The sequence below is a fragment of the Amia ocellicauda genome, chromosome 11 (assembly GCF_036373705.1).
Source record: "Amia ocellicauda isolate fAmiCal2 chromosome 11, fAmiCal2.hap1, whole genome shotgun sequence".
In the NCBI taxonomy this organism is placed as follows: Eukaryota; Metazoa; Chordata; class Actinopteri; order Amiiformes; family Amiidae; genus Amia; species Amia ocellicauda.
Window position 1 is genome coordinate 23,851,247 of NC_089860.1, and position 22,277 is coordinate 23,873,523.

General features: G+C 43.1%; 1 protein-coding gene across 2 annotated transcripts in view; it reads left to right on the forward strand.

Moving 5' to 3' along the window:
- Positions 1-22,277, forward strand: part of LOC136763215 (serine/threonine-protein phosphatase 2A 55 kDa regulatory subunit B beta isoform) — a 79,362-nt gene that overhangs the window by 21,029 nt on the left and 36,056 nt on the right. The window contains exon 1 of one of the 2 annotated variants that reach the window (XM_066717045.1): positions 11,736-12,470. The exons of the other annotated variant lie outside the window; for it this stretch is intronic. Coding sequence (XP_066573142.1) covers positions 12,401-12,470 — 70 coding nt within the window. The 5' untranslated portion in view covers positions 11,736-12,400. Of the gene's footprint in view, positions 1-11,735; positions 12,471-22,277 lie in introns of those variants that run through there. 2 annotated transcript variants of the gene reach the window in all.

Below are 22,277 nucleotides of genomic sequence, written 5' to 3' on the forward strand. Positions count from 1 at the left end.
TGAACAGCCAATTTAATTATGCATCAGGCTTTAATCCTTTGGGGGCAGTTACATTACTGAAAATAAGGTTTTCATGGTTGATAAAGAGGGGATTTCTGCATAACTGCCCGGTCTGACCTTGCCCGCAGTTTGGCATAATAACTGCTGACAAATTATGGGGTGAGAGGCTCTACATAGCCAGGCTGAAAGTTGTTTGACAGCATCCAGAAACGCAGCGTCCCGCCCGTCGGCAACAAAACACATACGGGCCTTAGTAGTACACGGGAGCTGTCCAGGGTGCTGAAACCCTGACGCATGTAGAGCCATGCGTTTTTTGCATAGTGTTTATTCCAACTGCACTCCAGTTGACATTCATATGCCTTATTGCATTTCATGTAATGCTTTGTAGTTCTAAATATGTTTTATTAAAAACTGTACATATAATATAATATACAATAGAGTTGTGTAAGGTGAACAGGGGACCTCTGTCCTACAGGACACCCAGATGGGTTTTCCTTCATTGTGCAACAGAGTCACAGTATCTTCCCTATGCACTTTCATTTTAAAAATTGTCACTTCTTTTCAATCCCCAGTAGTATAAGTATAGCCAAAAGTGTCGCACAGGACAGATGGTGTCTTTGGCATTCGGCCTATAATACAAGATGACTGTCTATGAATGAACGCAGCTCCAAAGAAACAGTCAGAGGTTTGATTGTCATAGTATCAGTTCAAGTCCATTGTTATGCTCTCTACTTGTGTAAGACATGTTTAAACTGAACAACATGGCCAGTTTACAAACCAACGGGTGTTTGGTCATCAGGCAGACACATCTAAAATAGGTCATGCGACATGGTAAATATAATATGATATTATAATATAATTACGAAATGCATTTTGTAAATAAACATTCCGTTTTTTTTTTCTTTTTGGTAATCGTTTTCATTCGTTTAAATTTGGTAATGCTTAAGACAGCGAAACAAGCCGTGAACCATGTTTATACATACTGTTCCACATAGATATTTATTATGAATTCCTAAGTGTTTTTAATGGTCTGGTTATGAAGACAGCTGTTGTACTACATAGCAATGCTGTTCCACAAGCAGTTTCCTAGCAACTAAACACAGAGGTGTTAGCTGGTAGATGGATAGCCCAGAGCGCCCATGTTACTGTTTGTAGCAGGAACAGGGTTTGGCTTCAAAACATTTTATGTATGTATATATGAATGTATATTTGCATGTATGTAAATATTTTTATTCCATCCAATGTGAGACACTGGAGATATTTTTGTATACCTGATGAGAGACTATAATTTTTGTAAAGCATCATTCTGGGAGCCTTGTGAAGATATTAAGACAAATTAAATCTCCTGCTGATATATTTATGATCTGGAAAGGGGATCTCTGTACGTTTCTCTCTCTCTCTAAATCTATCATCATCAGCCTATGTCAATCCACTGGTTATTATTTTGTATTATTATTTTTGTCATTTAGTTGACACTCTTATCCAGGGTGACTTACATTTGTACCCATTTGGGCATTTTACTGGAGCAATCTAAGTGAAGTACCTTTCTCAAGGGTACAACAGCACTGCCCCCACCTGGGATTTGAACCCACAACCTTCCAGTCATGAGTCCAGAGCCCTGTGATATATATGGCTGGTAGTGAATTTGTTTTAATGTGTGAGTGAGTGTATGAGAGAGAGAGCTAATATTACTTCCCCCTTGATGATCTTCACAGTTTGGTAGACCAAACTCAAATACCACATAACCCCTGCTTCCCAAGGTGTGGCATGTGACTGAGCAGAACTGAAGGTGGATGTGTTTTCTCTGATTGCAACCAGTTCCTCTCTGTCCCAACGAAGGCAGCAAGCAGCTGTCGCCCAGCAGCCCAGTCCAATAGGCCCTGGATGATCATCTTCAGGTTGGCCCAGGCAGTCAGTCATCGTGATGCTATGTGCTGAGCAAACCTTGGAAGCTTTGCTGTTGTGCCGAATTAATAATACAAGTTATATAAATAATAAAATACAATGTAAATTTTGCACGTTTTAACTAGCAGAGACAGCAGTCTGTTATGTAGATCCTCTCTTCCCACTCCCAGCTACAGCCATTAAAAATGAGTCTGTGATCCTTGGTTATGCCTTGAGGACTAGGTATCCCTTCCTAATTGTTCCTTATTTCAGTAGCAATAATAATAATGTAGCCAGAAGCCAAAGAGCAGGGAAGGTTATTGATGTTCTGTCTACAGACCGTGTCAGTGGAGTGCAGCGCATTTCTGGAGGAAACCAAGGATACCGGCCTGTATTTATTTAAAAAACATTTCCTATAATACCCTCAAATGCCTGTGCAACATGTATTAAAGAAAGGGATTAAGCAAGCTTTGCATATTTCAAAAGCTATCTATTGGTACTTAAACGTATTGTTTCCACAATTTGTCCTTTTGAGAGTTGCATTTTAATGCATATACGTACAAACAAACACTCCACAGACGCACAAAATATCTTTGAATGTTAAGAGGAACAAGCACTTCAATATATATAGAATGTATATATAGATATCGTTTTCCAGTGATGTTCTGTTTTTGCACACATGTTCCGAGTCTTTGCAGAGGTTAGTGTTGCTGCACAGACTTCAAAGGGCTGTAAATAGCGGCTCCTCTGTGTCTCCCAGTCGGAATGTGACTCTCCGAATGCTGCTGTTCTCTGGAGACGAGAAGGAACTCGTGGCAGAGATTGCACAGGGCAGAGGCATTCTGGGGCATCCAGGCGTTTGAAGTCAGTAAACCCCAGTTTGCATTTCAAAGCTGCACAGCTGCAGATAGGGATTTCTGACAGCCTCCCCGCAATGCCAGCTGGGTTTTGATGCTCCAAGAGTTCCCCTCCATTTCCTTGAAACACTCTCTGCTTGAGCTTCTGATTGGAGCCATGAACACCCTCGCCACACCTCATCAACAAACACAAACGCACAATATCTCAAAGATGATGAAAATATTGATAGAGACAAATGGCAGTTGTGTGTTTTTTTTTTTAAGTACATTGATCCTTGGTTACAGTAAGGGCAAAAATAATTTGAATTATGTTATAGTTTCCTTGCTAGTAAGGACATTTCTTTTTGCTGTCAGCCCCTGTAAATATATACATACATGCACATACAATTATAGACACATAAAGAGAGACAGATCTTCAAGCTCATGTCACACTGGATGTGGTTTTTCTATATATAAACTATATAAAACGAATGTTGGTTCCACATTTCAATTTGCTGAATACAGTGTGTCATAGCATCTCATGCAGCTTCATGTTCAGATGTCTGGTGAAGCCAAATACACACAGCACACAAATCTAAAACTAATGTATAATTTTTAAAAATATATTTCTGTCTCTCCGTCAAATCCCAGAGGACACACCACAAGACGCATATTATATTTATAGCTGAGGGAGGAATGTTTGATAGCAGCCGTTGAAACTCTGAACCAGAAGCTAAACCAGGGGTGCTTGAAGGAAGTGGTTTATGTTAACCATGTCCCTAAATATTCAGGTTTGCCATGTAAATGCGAAATGTGTCAATGAGTCAGTGTTATTTATTGAAGTCATTTAGGGAACCGGTGAGCAGCCTTTGAGAAATGGGAGGAGGGGCAGAAAGCAGTGAATGATCACAGAGATGAGAGGGAAGGGGGGGGTGCGTGTGCATGATTATAGTTAAATTGCATTAATAAAGAACTCAGCTCAGAACGAAGAATTAAATAGGAAGCCATGAGTGATCGAAGAGCACTCGTGCAGCCCCTCACTACCACACTGTGCCCCTTGATGAGCACAGGAGGGAGGGCAGGGGATGCAATATCAAGGGAAGAGAGAGGCAAGAAAGGACATTGTTAAGGAGGTTGTATTCGTAACACTTGGTAGATTTTGTCATGCACGTCTGCAGTCCCTACCTCCCTGAAAAACTGTAATTAGCGTTTGGCCTTGGTCAGTGAAATCGTGGATGTTTGATGACAAATCGAGCATCTGTGAGCAGTTCCTTTTCATTACCAGGGACACTCTTAAAGATATGAGATTTAAAGGTTTGAAATTAATGTGCAAATCTCCCAAGAGTCATTGTGTACTTTTATACACAGATAACAGGGAGATTCCACCTTCACACAAAACCGTTAAAATGGTTCCTGGCTATGGAGAAGTAGTGCAGTGTGTGTGACAGCAATGGTTTTATGATTTTAAACTTATGGTAATAATCCAGAAACTTTTCCTAACCTCAGGCATCACAGTGCTCATCATCCCTAGTGAGAGGCAAGAGAGCGTAGTTTAAGAAAAAAGTCATAATTCCTCTGTTGGAGGCATTAAAAAAAGAGAGAGAAGCAATTTCTACAGAATAAAGTGCAGTCGTTTCAATAACCAGAAGTCATTACAGCTTCTCCTGTTGAGTGCACACAACAAACCAGGTTAAATGATGGGTTGGTATTTTTTTTTTTTTTGTGACCGCCGGCATGTAAAAAAAGGATTGTGGAAGTCATCATGATTTAAGAAGCGCTATTAGATTATCTTCCCCCAGGCCGGATTTAATCCGCTCTGTTAAAACCACTCATTTGTCATGTTTGCTGTCTCCACCTCTCTCTCCCGTCTCCCTCTCTCGAGTCGGCTTTCCCGTTAATAAATGTTTGTTTCAGAGATGCAATGAAGTTTATTAGCTTCGTATGGAGATGAGGAGGCAGCGCGATTGAAAGGAATGTGGGTCTTACTGCACCTTTGCTTGTGCCATTGTAGCTCTTTATTTGCAAGGTTTCATTTTGTACTCTTAATTTTTTATTTCATTTTTGTATTCTCAAGGCATGAATCAGAGTTTCAGGTCACACGTAGGCCTATAAACACGTAATCTCACACACGACTTGCAGCACAGCAAGATTTCATTGATTCACATCACTGTTTACACTATGTTACAGGTATTTGGCTGAGAAGGAGGTTGGACTGAGAGGGGACAACCTACAGCAATTCACCTTTTCCATCTTAAATATTTGACATTAATTGCCCCATGGAAGATGGCTTCTGTGATATAGTTAAGTGGGGCAGTTCCTCTGTGACTCAGTGCTGTGAGAGAGCTGGTCTTGATATTGAGAACTCAGGTAAAAAGCCATTTCACCTGCAGCAAATGTTTTTTGTACCATGTCTAATCATCTGATTCTGCAATAAAGGGTGGTTTATGTGTGAAATAAAACAACCGAACAGCACTGTTTTTGATATGTCAGGTTGCTGCGAGCATTCTGCTGAATTCACAGTGTTTTGTTATCTGTACTGCTGTGTATTGAATACCATAGTGTTGCAGTGTGCGAGAGAGATGGATAGATAGACAAACAGAAATGCGGGCTACACTTTCACTCCATGAGACTAGTTTCTCCATCCGGAATCAGAAGGTCTTGTGACAGTGGATCTCATGGCATGGCTGCGTTTCACAGCGTTTTCATAGGTCATGTGTAAGTGAGCAGATCAGCACAGCTCTCTGAACTGGCCCCATCACTGATACCAGCGCCACAGGACCACAAATGTCATGTCGGAGACTGTTATTTAATTTTAGGCTGCCAGAGCTATTTTTTTTCTTTTTTTTTTTTTCCCCAACCCCCCGCCACCCCCCCACCTTCCTGCGGCTCTTGTAATGCCTGCCATATTTAAAAGGTCAGCTGGGGTCTGCGACTCCCTGGGATGCCCATTCTTAGATGTATGTTCTTTGTCATGCTACCATAAGGCAACGTGCCAGATTGTCTCTGTTATAAATCGTATTTGCTCCAAATGCAATTAGACCACTTACTGCTGTGGTATCGTGCATGTGACAAAGGAGACTGGGATTGTTGAAGAGAGGAATGCTGGGGTGAAAAAACATAGAAGGGATACTTACATATCCCGATGCTGTAGTAAGAAGGGGAAGAATTCCAGCTATTTAATTTACTGACTACAGAATAGACAACACACAAATATATAGAAAGAGACGACCTTTTTATACACAGTTAAATCGCCAGTGCTGAATGCATTCTGGTTAAATGTAGCCCAAAAGTCTTCAGTTGAGCCATTGAACATGGTTTTGTTGTGGAATGGGTAATTTCAATCCACTACTTTAAATCCAGCACATCAGACTGGAACAGAGAGGGACCTACAGACGTGCAAAATGCAGAGCAGAAACAGTAGCAGGCACTTTCTGATGCACAGTTTTAGTTGTTAGGAATGACCTCACACTTTGTGGCAGGAACACTGGTGTTGGAGAAAACAGCTCAGGAAGGGTCTGGTTTCTACAAGCCACAAGACAGTGGCATCTTCTAAGTCCTTTTCTTATGTCTCCTATTTTTTTGTGTGTGTCAGTCCTGAATTGATGTTTGTTCTCTGAATCCTGTGTTTTTGTAAAAATTAAATAAATAATTAAAATAATTGTTCGATGTTTTGCAACAACTTGGCCTTGCACTTCCTGGCAGATTGTCAAAAATGTGACATTAGCCTCTCAAGCTTGCGGCTTGATATAACTCAGCAAACTGCATCAATGATACTTGCATATCCGCCACTGCCTGTCACTGACCGCTGGTTCTCATATGAGCACCACACCTAATATAGGGCACACTATAAAATGTGGGTACATCACAGCTTTAGCTGATGGTCTGTGTTAGTGCAGTGTCCCGCTTCTTGTTCTGTGAATTAGGGTCTTGTTAGGGTTTGGGTTAAGGTGGCTTCTTTAGTTTCTCCAGGGCAGGCAATTATTCTTAATCCAAGCAAGTAATTGTGTGTGACCAAATTGTCAAAATGTAATCAGTGCTGCTGTGTCTCTGTAATTTTCCTTCACGAGTGGCTGTCCAGCATGGAGATCTAAATATAAACTCCCGGGGATCCGAGAGAAACCTGACATCGGGCTTTTGAAGCTGGAAAAAGAAACCATGTAAAAGTAGACAACATTTCTCCCAGCAGTTTACCTGAAAACCTGGTCTAGCGATCTCTGCTCTCGACAGCAGACACCTCTGCCTCCGTGTGATAAAGGAATTTCGAGGCTGGTTTTCAGTCTAGGCAGAAGTGGTTCCGGGAGGGAAAGGGAAGAGGAGCTGAGAGGAGGAGTTTTAATTAAAGCTCTTTCATTGATCACAGGGCCTGGGCTTCTCTCTGCTTTTTCCACTGGCTTTAATTATATCCTAAAATTGTCTTAGTCTGGATCCCTCTCTGTACTGGACTATCTGTCCCTCAGGGTTATAGCATACTTTAAATATTGCATATTTCAAACCATTATACTTAATAGCCATAGTCTCTCTCTCTCTCTCTCTCTCTGTGTAAATGTGTGTATATATATGTGTGTGTGTGTTTGTGTTACCAAACTTAATTGGACATATGTCTCTCTGCCAGTACTGTATGTCCTGCGCAGGGGATGTTTTTTTTTAATTCTGAAGGTCACCATGTCTGCCACTTTGTTTGGGTCAACAGCCAGCCCTAATGGAGTATTGTACAGAGGACCCAATACATCGACCTCCTGTCAGAAAGCTGGGAGTGAACACAGTGCTTACAGGAGAGCAACGCTCCAAGTCCTGACCTCAATCCCATAGAACACCCCTGGGATGCACTGGGACAGATTCTGGAAGCAGAGACTACATTTCTCTTGCTATGTTAGGCACTGCCAGTCACATTAATTTTGAACCATTTTTCAGAAGCATTAAATTAAAACTCGTTAAGACCAATGTTCTGATAGCTTTGTTGTGTGTGCCAGTTTATGTGGTATTCGTGTGTGTGTGTAGGTTTATATATCACCAAATATCAGCACACCAAAGCAGCCTGGATCTCCTTAGTATAATATTGTAAAATATAATAGAAGTGATGGGTTAGACTGTTGTCTTCTCAGTTTTTTACATAGGCTTTGAAGTTTGAAATCTGCAGCATTTCCTCACTTCTCTACCTAAACCGAAATGTCGGACTATAGGTGCATTATGGGAGATGTGAATTGACTGCAGGCAATTCATAAATGTGATTTGTGTGACAATGAGTGTGCACGCATAACGGGTCCTTAAGCACAAATTATAATAAGATAGATAACAAGAATTTATTTCTTTTTACAAAGGAACACAAAGGCTTCAGGGGGGGAGAGAAGAAAATCTTGTCAGCTGTCAAGAAAGCCTGTTTCCTTGGAAATTCCTGATTAAATCAGTGCAGAGGAGAATGATTTAATTATGCATGTGCCCTATTGATCATTGCTAAAATCTTACCATATACCACCAACGCAAAATCTTATTTTGTGCTTTTATATCATTTTGCTTGCACATCATAACACCACACAACCAAGGAGGAGCTTTGCTCATATAGACCCATCAGTATAATCAGTATAATCTTAAATACCATTGTTAACTTGTCAGGATCCCCAGATGATTGTATATCAATGACAGGTGTGTGTTTGTTTTTGGGATACAAGCCTTTCGAAATATCACATCTATATCTCAGTGGACACTGTACCGCTGAAGGTTTATTCTTAAAACGCTTCAGACGTAAATCAAAAATATAAATTGATTTGAAATGGAAGGGAAGGAATTGTAGCGAATAGACTCAGACTGTAGCCTTTTCCTTATCTTTCTTTATGTACAAGTAGTCTGTAGAATTGACCTCCTACACGAGTCTGCTTCCTGTCCTAATGGAGTGCCTTCTCAGTTCAGCAGCTCAGACAAAAATCAATGCTGTTTTAATTTCCCTTTTCTGTCATTCAATCAACAGAGTCCATGGGGATTTATTTTGGGACTTCGTTAAACCGCTTGTCTGAATACAGGCAGATTTTCTTTATTAGTTTTATTATTATTATTATTATTATTTTACCATGCAATTTAAATAACAATCATGACAAATTAAATGGGGAGGGGGGTGGACTGAAGAATAGGGGCTTGGAAACAGGCGAATGGTGAAGGCATGGTGGCCCCCTCCCAAGCTCCACTAACCCACATTACGGACCATGGAGATAATGCCTTACATCTATTCTAATTGACTTAGAGAGGCAGTGGAGTGTGAAATGGCAGCACCGGGGAAAGTGCCTGGACGTGGCACGGCAGAGGCGCTGCTGACACCGCAGACAGCTGCCACACGACCTTGCAGGGGATTTCCTTTGCAAGTGGTCTGGCGCCATATAGGGGCTAATGCTTTCAAGAAACGCCCTCCTATTTTTCTATTTGTCCCAGTCCTGTTTTCTTTTTCTTTTTTCTCCCCCCCTTTGAATTGTAAAAGGATGCTCCATTGATGGTGGCATCATCTGAATTAGAGAAAAGAGAAATAGTAAACAGATGGGTTTGAATTCAAATTCATAGTAGTAGTTGAAGTAGTAGTAGTACCAGGTGTAGTAGTAGTAGCAGTAATAGTAATACATAGATGTATATATATAAATTAATATTTAATAAGCATAATCCATGTAGTAGTGTTTGCAATGTGAAACAGGCTCTATGGTAGATTTCCCTGAGCAGACGGCCATTATGTGCAGTAAGTGCCCAGCGGCATTTCAGCAGTAAGTGGTGCAAGTCTGGTCCTAGAGTCTCGTTTACCTGCACAGACCCTCGCTGGCATCCTTGCATTACTCAGTGGATCCAGTGGGAGAGGCTGCGAGTGACGGGCCGTAGTGTGATGTGCTGCTGGAGCCCATCGCTGGGCAGGTATTGTCTCTCCGAAGATATCTGAGCAGGTCTTCGGTGCTGTTTTCTAGAAGGACCCAATACTGGCCGGACCCTTGCCAGCAGGACCTCTGAACCTGACGTGGTAACAAGACAAGACACCTAGTGAAAAATGACGAACATGGGATCTGTCTGCCTTATGCCCTCAGCATGCTGAGCCTCACACAGTCACTTTTATACTACGGTAAATGGCACTGTGTGATAGCAGGTTACTTTCAGTTTGTTTGGCATCTATGTGGATCAGAACCTTTTGTGCTCCATTTATATATATATTAGTATTACATTTATATTTCTAAGCATACACCCTTATCCAGGGTGACTTACAACTGTTCCAATATATCACATTTTTACATACAATTACTGCTGGGTTTTTACTGGAGCAATTTAGATACAGTACCTTGCTCAAGGGTACAACAGCAGTGCCCCCACCTGGGATTGAACCAGTATAAATATATACACATAGTATTTTTAAAATATATATTTGACAGTACACCGCAGTCTCCTTTGTAGAAAATACTATTATTTAAACTATTATTTCCCTTCTCTGGTATCCAATCCATTATTCCATATCTGTGTGTGCTGGGTGCCTGCCTGCTGCAGGGAGATAGGTGTGTGTGAGATTGGGATTATAATTGACTCATTCTGGGAATGGGATGTTTTGAGGATAAGAGGCCAAGCACCCCACTTCATTGTGATCTGTGACAATGTTACTTACATGTAGACTTCTGGCCCGATTCTAAAGAAAGAGCAGCATTATTGAGTGTTATTTTGGAATACCTGGAGAGTCCGGATTCCGCTTAAGTGAGTCCTTCTTTTGGGGTATAGGCAATGCCAAATGTTGTTCCATACAAAATACAAAAGTGTAATGTGGTGTACCATGTTACGGTAAAATGTTATGTTGTGTAATGTGGTACTAACCTGGTAACGTGTAGTGTAGTAAAAACACAGTAGAATGTAGTGGTAGAGACATGGTAAGGTATAGTGTGGTGTACTGTGGTTTAAATTCAGTGATGTGTTGTGTGGTGTACTTTACATTCCCTACCTCGGCTTCAGAGATCAGATGTCATAGTAATCAATATAGTGTGTATTGATATGACTGGTCACAAATAATCATTACACATGTAGTAGTCATATATTGTATCTTTGTGTATTCTCTATATTCTAAAGCTTAACCTGCTGCCTATATACTGTTTCAGCGCTATCTTTTTGCAACAGATTAAAAAAAAAAAAAGACAATTGTAACTCAAGAGCGACAGTAATTCTTGTCCGTTATGCTCACTGTATTGTGGCGAGGTGGAAGTCTGGTCTGATCACGCATACACATTGACTTCTAAACACACACAGTCAACATAGACACAGCACAGAGGTGAAGTGGTAAAGTAATAAGTGTCTATACTATATGGGCAGAAAGATGACGCGGCGGCCACGCTTCTGTCCTCTGGCCTGCTCTTGTCATCTACAACACCTTTGTGACCGATAAGATTACTTTCACTGACTGATGCTCTGAATGACTGATATACACTGATTGAGTGACACCTGTATGGGAGTTTTATTAGTCTGCATTTGACAACACGTGGTGTACTGTTGCAGGCTCTTTATTATTATTAGTATTATTTGTAGTAGTATTCTGTGTTGGTTTATATAAGATTACTGCACCTGCTACTGCTAACCTATGACATTGTGCTGCTTTATTTAAATCAGCTTTGGGGGGTTCAAATAGAGTTCACTTGAATCAGTTTCATAAAGACGATGAAGGGACATGAAGCACCCACGCACATATATATATCCCTGTATGATATGTATGTATGTGCTGCATTTAATTTTAATTGCACTGGATAAATACACGCATCCTGGCTTGCTGGGGGACTTGCATATATCCCCAGTGTGCACTGTCAGCAGACCCATATAAAGCATGGTGTTTCTGAGCAAACCGACGAGTGCAGGTGCTCACAGTGCCGCCCGGTCACCCTGCGCTCAGCCTCGGCCACCGCTGAGCCCCGCCGGCCGCCAGCGCGTCCAGCTGCTGCTGACGCAGTGAGACAGTGACGCGCCGTGTGGGCGGGGCCTGGGCCAATGCAGTATGCGGGCTGGAGCAGCGCCGGGGCTTTTCATGCGGAGTCAGCTGTGCGGGACACCGGCACCGGCACCGACACCGACACCGGCGGAGGACAGCGACCGAGCCGGCAGCCAGGAACTGGAGCAGCGAGCCCCGGACATCGCGACGAAGCCGGACTGACGCATTATCCCTGCAGTGAAAATAAACCCTTGCAAAGCCTCAGCCCCCGCCCCCCTCCAAGTAAAGAGTAATAAGTTAATGAGATGTATTAAGCATTGACTGCTGGTGTTGCAGACAGGCAGTGATGTGTCTTTTCTCTCTCCATCTGCTTTATTGACGTGTTGGCACAGCCTTCTCGTTTGATCGCCTTGCACATCAGTTTTGGAACCCAAGAGGACCACGTTGCTTGAATGATCTTTATTTATTCATCTATCCGTCTTGACTTTCATTCATTTTATGTCTTCTGGAGTTTTGAGCAGATGGGCATTCTCCGATAGTAGATGTTGCCTCCCAGCTCCTAATGCGCGTCCTCTTGTGAACTGTCAGATCAAGCCGAAATCTGGGAGCTGCTCCGTCCTTTCTCTGCGGCTTCCTGTCCCCTTTCCTTCCCTTTCTTTTTCAATCCGTGGAGGAGCCCGGGCCATGCCGAGGTGTTGGCGGATCCTCTCTTGAGGATCATGGATACTCGTTTGTCTGTTTTTGGATTCCAGTCACCTGTTCTTAAATGGAGGAATATATTGACACCCGCAAGATCAACAACAGCTTTCTCCGCGACCACAACTATGCAACTGAAGGTATGTCTTCTTTTGACACTGTTTCTTAAAAGAGTCAAACAACAGCGTCATAATATATACATATTAATGCATCGATTAATATTTAAACGCACGCTTAACTGGACATTTCACTCAATTTTTTAACTAGAAATGTCATACAAAATATGCATATGATTTGGGTTACTTTCCTGTGAAGTGATGGGAAGAAGGAGGATTAGGACGAAATAATCGGAGGCTGTAACTGCTACACTTTTCACAGTTTGCATTAGGAGTCTTAAAAACAAATTCTGATGGAAAACCAAGCCCTGTTTAATTTTTTTAATGTGTTGTATTGATCCAGGAATCAAGCTTGCGATGTGGAGCTCTTGAAGTGGTACCTGGGGCAGTCATTGAAGAGTCACTTGGTCGCTGTTATCTCGTAACCTCTACTAGCTTTTAAAAGCATGTAGATTTCCCAACTGAAGATGGGAAAAATATTGACTGAGTGAAATGCATTGTGATCTATATATATAGGCTATATATGTCTGGCATTTTATACACCATCCCGTGGTGGGGGTACAGATATTAAGATCGCAGTGCAAGAACTGTACTGTGCATAGCGCGACATAGTTGTACTCAATGCGCATCTCGGGATTCATTAGGACTGGGGAGGCCGGTGAGAAGATGTGACACTATCATATTTAATTCACTTAGACATAGCCAACGCCACACGAGTGATCAGGCTGTCTACTATCACAAAAATTGCCCAGCAGTAGTAACGCACCTGTGCCATTTAAATTGGATCCCAAATCGGAAGTATTGAACTGGCTGTGGCTGGACAGTGCCGGGCCGTATCTCACGGTCCTACTGCGAATTGCTCATTACTGTGGCGCTCAAGCTGCTGTTACTGCTACCACTGCGGAGAGATCCTTATTAGACACCCTCCTGTGCAAAAGATTAGGAGGATTTCTTTAAGCTGTCGGCCGGTCCTTTACTAGGCTGCCAGCTGCTGCTTTCCATTGGGAAGATAGGGGAGGAAGCCGGTCGGGTGCGTTAAAGAGATGTGCTTACAATTCAGGGGTGTCAGACTCCAGTACTGGGGGGCCACAGTGTCTGCTGGTTTGTGTTGCAACAGGAGCTCCCAATTACTTACTTGGTCATTATTTACTCAGGTACAGTGTCTAAATCTTTCATATATATATATATATATATATAGCCAATATCTTACAATTTGTTGATGACTCGAAACACTCAAACCCACAGAACATTTCAGAGTCTTGAGAGAGAGGTGTTCAATTAATCCAGGTAATTGTTTAATTGGACTGGAGTCTGACACCCCTGGGTCACACATGCCCTTTCTAGAATAATGTGCAAACCTCTTGCTGTCAGGAGGAAGCGTAGATCGAGCCCTGAAGTTTCCTATATGGATGATGAAGCTGGCCCTGACACTTGTATCTGTAAACCAGTTTATTTGCAGCTGCTGAAATATTAATTTCTGCGCAGGGCCACAAATGTCACGGCAGTCATTGTCGAGTAATCCCATTCTAGCCCTTTCCAATCCATTACAGTGCTGATTTTTTTTTTTTTGGCTCAACAAGCTTGTTAATCATATGCTTAATGGTATAATTAAGGCAATTATGTAATCAAGGTCATGACTGAACCATACCTCTGCTTTGATATTGTTCTTGGGCCTGGAGTTTCACTGTCCTGTGTGCAGAGTTAATGCTTTGGGCTGTGTCAGGGCTGTCCAGCCATGGTCCAGGAGCACTATGCCGCCTCTGGCTGTCATTGCAGATGGACCCTTGATTACTCTCATTGAATCTGTGATTTGGCTGAATTCATCAATGTATAATTTGGTCACTTTAGTCACTGAGTGAAGAAGGCTCTAAAACCTGAAAGAGTCAGAGGGCCAAGAATGAAGGCCACTGGGCTGTATATATATATTCTCTAAAGGTATATTCTCTATGAGAAAATTGTAGTTTGTGTACTAGACCACACTAGATTTTCCCCCCCTCTCTCTGCCCCCCCCCTACCTCTCTCTTACTGTACATTTCCTTACTTCTTTGTTTCAAGTCTGGAGAATGGGAAACATACAGGGGGAGGACTCTCGGGGTGGAGGGCAGTGTTTACAGCATCCTCAGGATAATTGACAGAGTCCACATTCCTGTCATGGCGGCTGATACCAGGCTGCTAATTGATTACTGACATGGCTCTCTGTCCCAACCTGAAGGTGAGGGTGCCTCTGAGTAGACAAGGCCGGCCGCCTGGGAAGGAGGACATGCTGTGATGAGGAAGGATACAGCTATTAATAGAACGAGGGAATAGATTAGGAACAACAGTGGAAAGCAGTGAGCTGGAGCAGAGGGCTTTCAGCTGCTAGACTTCAACACTGCTTCTCCAGTCCTTGAAAGCGGCACTGTTTGTAGATTTTAATGCTATCTGAGTTCTTCACTAATCTAACTCCAGTAATGACTGGCTCACTCAGACACTGTAATAATACCTGCCAGAGAAGTGTACGAGCTGTTGGACTGCACACCTCCTCACACCTGAGCTGACAGCTGAGAAATGTGAGGCAGTGTGCTCACGCTGTTACGATCTGCCCAGGTGCTCAGGAGACTGTTCACAAAGTCAGTATGTACAAACATATTGACAAAGAGGGATGTAAAGGGGGGATTGTACTGTGAAATGTAACTCTTCCATTTCAGAATGGGCAGCTGAGGGATTTTAATTTCAGTTTTTCAGTGGGAATATAAGAGTTGGTCAAGGATTTCTGGCAGCTATGGCTACTCTCTGGTGAAGGTCAGCACTGTCTAAGAGGGTCCTTTTTTAATGCATTTTTTTGTTTGTTTTATATGTGAGAGAGAAAAAAACAATACATACACAGGCAACAAAGATATACTTCCCATTACTCAGCTTCCAGACACGTTGGTGTGATTACAGCCTGTGGGTTGGCACTGTTATATAACTGAGCTGACTGCCTTGTCTCAGTGTTTTGTTTCTTTCCAAGTTGACTGTGGTAAAACAGTAAAATGTGCTTTAAAACTCAGAAAACGCTACCTGACCTTATGCCTCATGCACTTGGTCTCGAACACAGTGAGCTGTAACACCCTCCAGATTGGAGGCACTGAACTCTGAACTGCAGGGCCTGACCCTCTTGCTCAGGGAGGATGCTTTTATCAGTTGAGTCGACCAGAGGGTGGGGGGGATGGGTTCCTGTAGATATCAATAAATCTGCATCTGCCTAAATCTTGGAGTCAAAAATGAATTTCTTCATTTTAGCCAATAAAAGTGGTCTACTTTAGAGCTGAGATGCAAACTCAATTTAAAAAAAAAAAAAAAAAGGTCCTGACTCAGATCAGCTGGGGCTGTTGTGTTTTCTGGCACCATTTTTGAAATGTGTGGACTAGTGGTGTTTTTTAATTTAACGCAGCCCCATTGAAACATCTTACCTTTGCACTTTTCTCCCCGGTGTGTCCTGACTCCGCTCCCGTGAAGAGTTATTGTCCCCTGCTACTCTGGGTTAATGTAGGAAGCAGCATTTGCTGAGCTTGTGATATTCATAATTGATGCATGATGTCAGCTGCTGCTGCCGAGACGTTCGTAGACCTCAAATTCAAAATTTATATGTAGTGAGAGTTGGATAAAACATTTTTATCTGCACGGTGTCTACATCAGGAAGCCCCACTGTTTGTTCATGTTGATATGAGGATCAGGCTTAGGTTGGGGCTGTTAGGAACTGGTATGTCCTACCATCTGAGGAGAAAATAGTTTAAGCCGCTTGTGTTTTGCAAAGCGGCAGTGAAGTCAGTCAGTGCTCCCTGGTGCTCTTCTCCACATCCATGGCTTCAGTGAGATTCATCTAGCGAAAGAGCGATCTTCTGGCTTTAATTTCACCTGACCTCTAAAATGAATGAGTGTATCAAATTTCTTAATTGGATTGTCACCATTACATATACTCTTGTTTTGAATGGTCCAATCTTTAAGAGGTGTTGATTTAAATATTTAAAGATCTAAAAAAACCTCCATGGGAAACCTGACCCAGGTCCATAGCCTTGCAGGAGTGTTGGGGGGAGGGGAGAGAGCACCATTGTGCGGCACTGACTTAATGTAAAGCTGGACATGTTAAATCTTTAAAACCATGGTTTTTTTTTTTAAGTGGAATCCTCATTAATAATCTACAAGGGCATCTCTCTCCAGCCTGTGTCTGTCCCCTCCCAGGTTTTAGTGCCAAGCAGCTGAGCGGTAATGATGTGCTCTGACCCTCTGCTCCCCTGACTGCTGCCTGAGTGCTCTGGATTTATCGCACCTCTGCAGCCTGAGCCCAGATAGCTGTTAGACTACCACCCCACCCCCTCTGCCCCAGTCCTCCCATCAGTGGTGAGAGTCTGTAAGCTTCTATGCCCGTAGCCTGGTTTCACCCACTGACTGGCAACTCTGCCTCCCTCTCGGCAGGGGGCTGCTCTGGAGATGGACTGTAGTATGCTCAGCTGATGTCTCCTCGCCCGGGGCGTCCCAGGGGAAACTCTGGGCATGGCAGCTGTGAGATCTCTCTCCAGCACATAAATATCAGTATATAAGTGTATGCCTCACTCTCAAAAGCCATTGGTCAAACACACCTCCTTCTGACGACGATGGATTGTACAGTCACTGGGGTCACGTATTGTGTGCTGGTCCATTTATTATAATTTAATTTAATATATATTCTGTAAGGGCATTTTGAATTCCAGAAAATAACTCAACACTGCAGATGTCACCGTCCTGGCAGTGTAGGTGAAATCACCGCACTCTCCCTTTTCTCACTAAGCTGGAAGTGGGTCACCGGCATTGGAAAATATTCCCCGGCCAGCTCAGAGTCCCAGCCTCCATGGCACAGAACGCCTCTGGGATAAGCTGGTAGAGTGAAGAGACTGAAGAGACCAAATCGTATTTGCAGAATGCATCGGGACCTGGAACTATTGATCAGACTGGCCCGTCTTTTAAGTCTTGTAGAAAAGAGCCGTGAGAATATATCGTAATCTTGCAAACTGGGTCACAGCTCTCGGGGTGAAACTGTGTTGTAGAGCATTTATGAGGAATCCTAAAAAAAAAAAAATCATCTTCTGGGGAGCGTGACAGATCTATTTCTGCATCGAGACAGACAGAAGCGCCCGGGTTTTAAAATCCGATTAATAAAATATGCAGTCATGCATTTTTTAAATAGTTTGTAGGTGCTGCTTTAATTCAGTTTTATCTCCTCTACTGGTTCAGGGATTTTCCCCCCACATCTTATTTTGACTCGGTAGACGTTGGAAAGGTTATTGATAAGAGTGAAAGTCATGCTGTATCTCACTCAAACGTTGCTCCATGGGGTATTTTTAAGGGTTTCCAAGGTCAGATAGAATAAGGTGGATCTAATAGAATAGGGTGGGGTAATGGCAGCCTTTTTTCATTTTGAATGGCTTCCTAGCTCGGCTCCCTGGGACTCTGGGATTGATGGTGTCTAATTACAACTGTGGGCGGTGTGTTTTGGAGGAGCTGGGATTGCAGTGGCAAAGGGGAAGAGGAGCACTTTCAATCTGTGATCGAGGCAACCTGCTCATGCTGGTGTTTGTTGGCATTCGAGGAGGTTTTCCGAGATTCCCCTACCGACGCTAAAACCTGGCCATCCGGATCTGAGCCTTACTAAAACGTATATGTTGCCATTGGGGTGTTGTTAAGAGTGCATGAGTAACGGTGGGTTTTATTTCTCTAATGTCTGTGTCCAAGGGCAGTGTTATACAAGGTGGTGGTGGTTGGTGGTGGATTTTATGTGATGTAGGAAGAACTTTTGAAATACAGTGAATGCGTGCGTGAGGGCAACACAGTATAAGGTGGTAAATGCAGCTAGACTGACGTGGGGTGGGTGGGTGAAAGGGCAGGGTAGAAGAAGGTGACTTTCATTCTCATCCTTTGCTCTTTGAAGGCTAGCTGCTGCTGCTTCCTTTTCATTTAAGTGTTTTATATCACAGATGAGCCACGTGCCCTGAAAATGTCACCACAGCCAACTCACACTAATCCACGTCCCCCATCTGAGACCTGCAGGATGTTAACACCTGGTTCTGCCCCCCAGAGAAAGTCTACCCGAGGTCTGCCTCATACATCACAGGTCAAAAACAACAAAACCCAACAATACAACAAAACGGTGACAGCTGACTGACCTGTAATGTACTGATCAATGCCTTAGAAGGTAAAAGACAAACAAAATCCCTGAAGATCAGCGCGTTCCCATTTTGCAGATTTCCTTCCATTTGTCAGTCTGTGATCGCCCAGGAGATTTGGGTTTCATTGCACGCAGTTTTGGGATTTGTCACTCACAGAGAGATTGGGCGGCTGCAGCCCCAGAAGCAACAGCTCAGGGATTTAAAGATCTCAGAGACTTTGAAAGGGTAGAATCGGCAGGACAATCAACAGACAGAGTTAGTGACCTTTCTGGAATCCTCAGGGCACTTATTTATTTATTTTTAATGACCCTCTCTAACATTTGTTTTAAAATGCACTCTTTTTTTGTTATTTTTTTTTATATTTGCACATGCCTCTGTATTGTCCTCTCCCTGCCTCTCTTTAATTGCCTTTGTTATTGTTCTCACCCTATACCTCTGTTTAATTGCTTTAGTAGTGTCCTCACCTCATTAATTTTTATACTTTTTTACTTTCTTAGCGTTTTTTTAAATTTCAAAATTGTGGGATAAAAAGTGAATTAACATGATGGAGCCATCTGAGAAATTGCACTTAACTAGTATTTTTAAGTTGTATAGCATGAAATCTTTATCTAGATCAGTATCTGTGTATGGTGTCTATATATCTATAGATTTAGTTTTCTTTCTATCAAGCCCTTAATTGCATGGATATATAGTGGATATCTTGCATAAAGAAAAATGTCTTTATTTATTGCCTGGTTAAAAAAAAAAGCATCCTGTCAGAAATCCTGCTGCAGAATAAAAAGTATTGAGCTCTTGTGGTGATTTATGGTAAGCCAAGCCAATAACTCAGTCTAGATGAGTGAGTCTGTAAATCCCCCCCCGAACTGCACACAGGAAGATGTAATGACGGGCCTGTTCTTTTCCTTTATTGTGCAGTTTTGTTTGAGGCCAGCTATTAAGTGTATTCAACGAAATGGGAAATCTATAATCAGACATTTATTTTGGAACACACGGTAAGAAAATAATTCTGACTGTCTTCGAAGAACATGTGTGGAATATTGCCCTGCCTTCAATAGCAGAGGAAGCTATCTTTAATAACATTTCAGATGTAATACAGATAAACTCATCCATTTGCTTTGGAAAGAAAAACATTCTAAATTGCATTGCTATGGTCGCTGCTACATATAAGGCATGTATCCCATATATACATATACATGTATTTCACTTCCTGTAACCTCTTCCACTGTCGTTGCCTAATGGAGCTCACCATTGTGTGATGCACTCTTCTCTAATAGTGAGTGACAGGGATGCATTTCATGTGAATGGTAACGTCAGCCCCAAATGTTTGCATTTACGCCCAGCAAATTACTTACTGCCTGACACTGGCAAGATGCAGTAATGTCTACAGCGCAGGCTTTAGCAGGATGCTGCGTTTGCAGTCCTGCTGCCGAGAGGTTTTGTGAGCTGTGACCGCAACTGTGAAGGTAGATAAAACGGGCAGGGTCAGAGTCAAGCACTGAAATGAAACGAGAGAGAGGATTTGTGGTGAAATCCACATTAATGGAGATATTGTGTTTCCTGTCGTCACTGTGATGCATACCATACTGTGATAGACAGGACTGCTATGTGCTAATTAAATAATGGGAAAGCCATCCATGTCTGAAGTGAATATGAAGATAAACAAATACTGCGCATTTTCACATTATAAAGGAGCCTCCTCCAGTATTTCCCAGTAGTAGAAATTTGTCTGCAGCAACGCACAAGGCCTGATTACAGACATGTCTTGGGCACTGCATTCTCTCACTCTTTCAAAGACGCTTGTTGTAGTTTTGCGAGAGCTGGGTAGCACAAGAGCTTCATACGTCTCAGTCTTCTGCTTTGTGATGCAGCAGGGATGCGGCACACATCTCCACTCGCATGTTTGCTGACAGCCCCGTGAATGTGTGAACAGGCACGTCTCAGTGCTCAGCAACGTCAGGACGTGTCCCAGCTTTGATTACAGTGCGGGATTAATAATAATGCAGCTCCGAGCATGGCAGGGAGAGGCAATCCGTTTGGCAGATCTCTCAGATTATCCCAGGGTGCAACACTCACAGGAGGTGCTAGCTTCCCTAACCCCGCCGATAGAGGTAGAAAGCTGAAAACACTCAGAAACAGCCCAGAGGTCAAACTGCTGACATTTCCCATTTTCTTGTCTCACTCCCTTGCACTGCCTGCTGTTAGGAATGCACACAGAAGGCTGGCCTGCTCGCCTCGGCTGTGTCCCAGTAGGTTTGTCACACTGCTTGTTAGGTTTTCATTGACCTTTTCCAGGGACACCTACTGTCAAACCCTTATACTCTTTTAAGTGGCGTTTCCAAAATGTCTTGCTATTCCTGTCTCTTTTTGCTGCTGGTTTCTGACGTGCATGCGTACAAGGGCACCTGTGTGTACTGGCGTTTACGTGTTTATTTTTATCTTGCTAATAGCCTCTCTAGATGTGCTTGTACACAACTGTTTTTGTACTGTTCAGCAACATTCTGTTCTTTCCCACGTCACTGAGCCAGCCCTGCTCTCCTCGCACAGCAGTGTGCAGTGGTCAGGCATTGCAAGTGTTGCAGATTTGTACCTGTGAATGACCCCCCGGCCTGCCCATGACACAGACCTGCCTCCCCAGCCCAGGCTCCAGCTCTGCTGGGTGATGAATTGATGCTGGTGAACAATAAGCCCAGCACTGATGGATACCAGCTGGTGGAAATGAGGCCTCGACTGGCCTGACTGATTGAAAAGGGCAGACCACGGGGTGGCACAGACAATACGTTACACTCCACTTTGCTCGTTAAAGACAATGCAGGACATCTTTCTCTGGCAGGGCTGATTGATGGCACTGCATGACACTTTCTGAACCCCCCCCCACTCTTGTGAGTGGCGCGTAGGAAGGAAGCTGGCTTGTTGTGAGAGATGAGGAAGAACAGACGCAGCTCCTGTACCACAGAAGAATGAGGTTGCCTCCTTTGGGGAATCTGTGAAAATTCAAAAGGAGAGAGGGAGAGGGGGGCTGGGGATGGCTTCAACACAGCATGCATTCACAAGGGAATCAGATGGATTTTTTTGTCGTTTCATTTTGTTTTGATTTCAGCTCAAATAATCATAAATCAAAAACAGCGTAGCCAGCGCTCTGTGCGGAGTTTCATTGCCCCAGTAATAAAGAAGAATCCCAGACCATTATTGTAAAGCACTCTTGGTTTGTCCCAACACTGTGCAGTGTGTTCAGGAACTGCAATAATGCTGGTAGTTAAAATAAAGATGTTTTATAAGCATGGGGCATGAATACATTAATGTTGGGGTGGTATGTGTGTGTTTGTGTGTCCCTGTGGAATATGTGTGTGTCTGTGCCATTTCCCTGTGGAATATGAGTGTGTTGGAGTGTGAGTGTGCCTGTTCCCTCAAATGTGGCTCTGAGTGTGAATGTGTTTCATGCACCTGTGTATCTGTATGCACATAGGGTTCCTCCTTGTGTATGTGTGTGTCTGTGCATAACGCCCAGTGTGTATATGGCTGTCTGTGAGTGTAAGGGAGTGTGTGTCTCTGAGTGTGTTTGTGTGTACATCGTTGTGTGCTTGCTTTTGCACTTGTGTTTGCACTTGAGTCTGCTGTTCACCTTGCTGTTTTGTGGCCGCCTAGCTGGCCCTCCCGGCCACATTATGCTCAC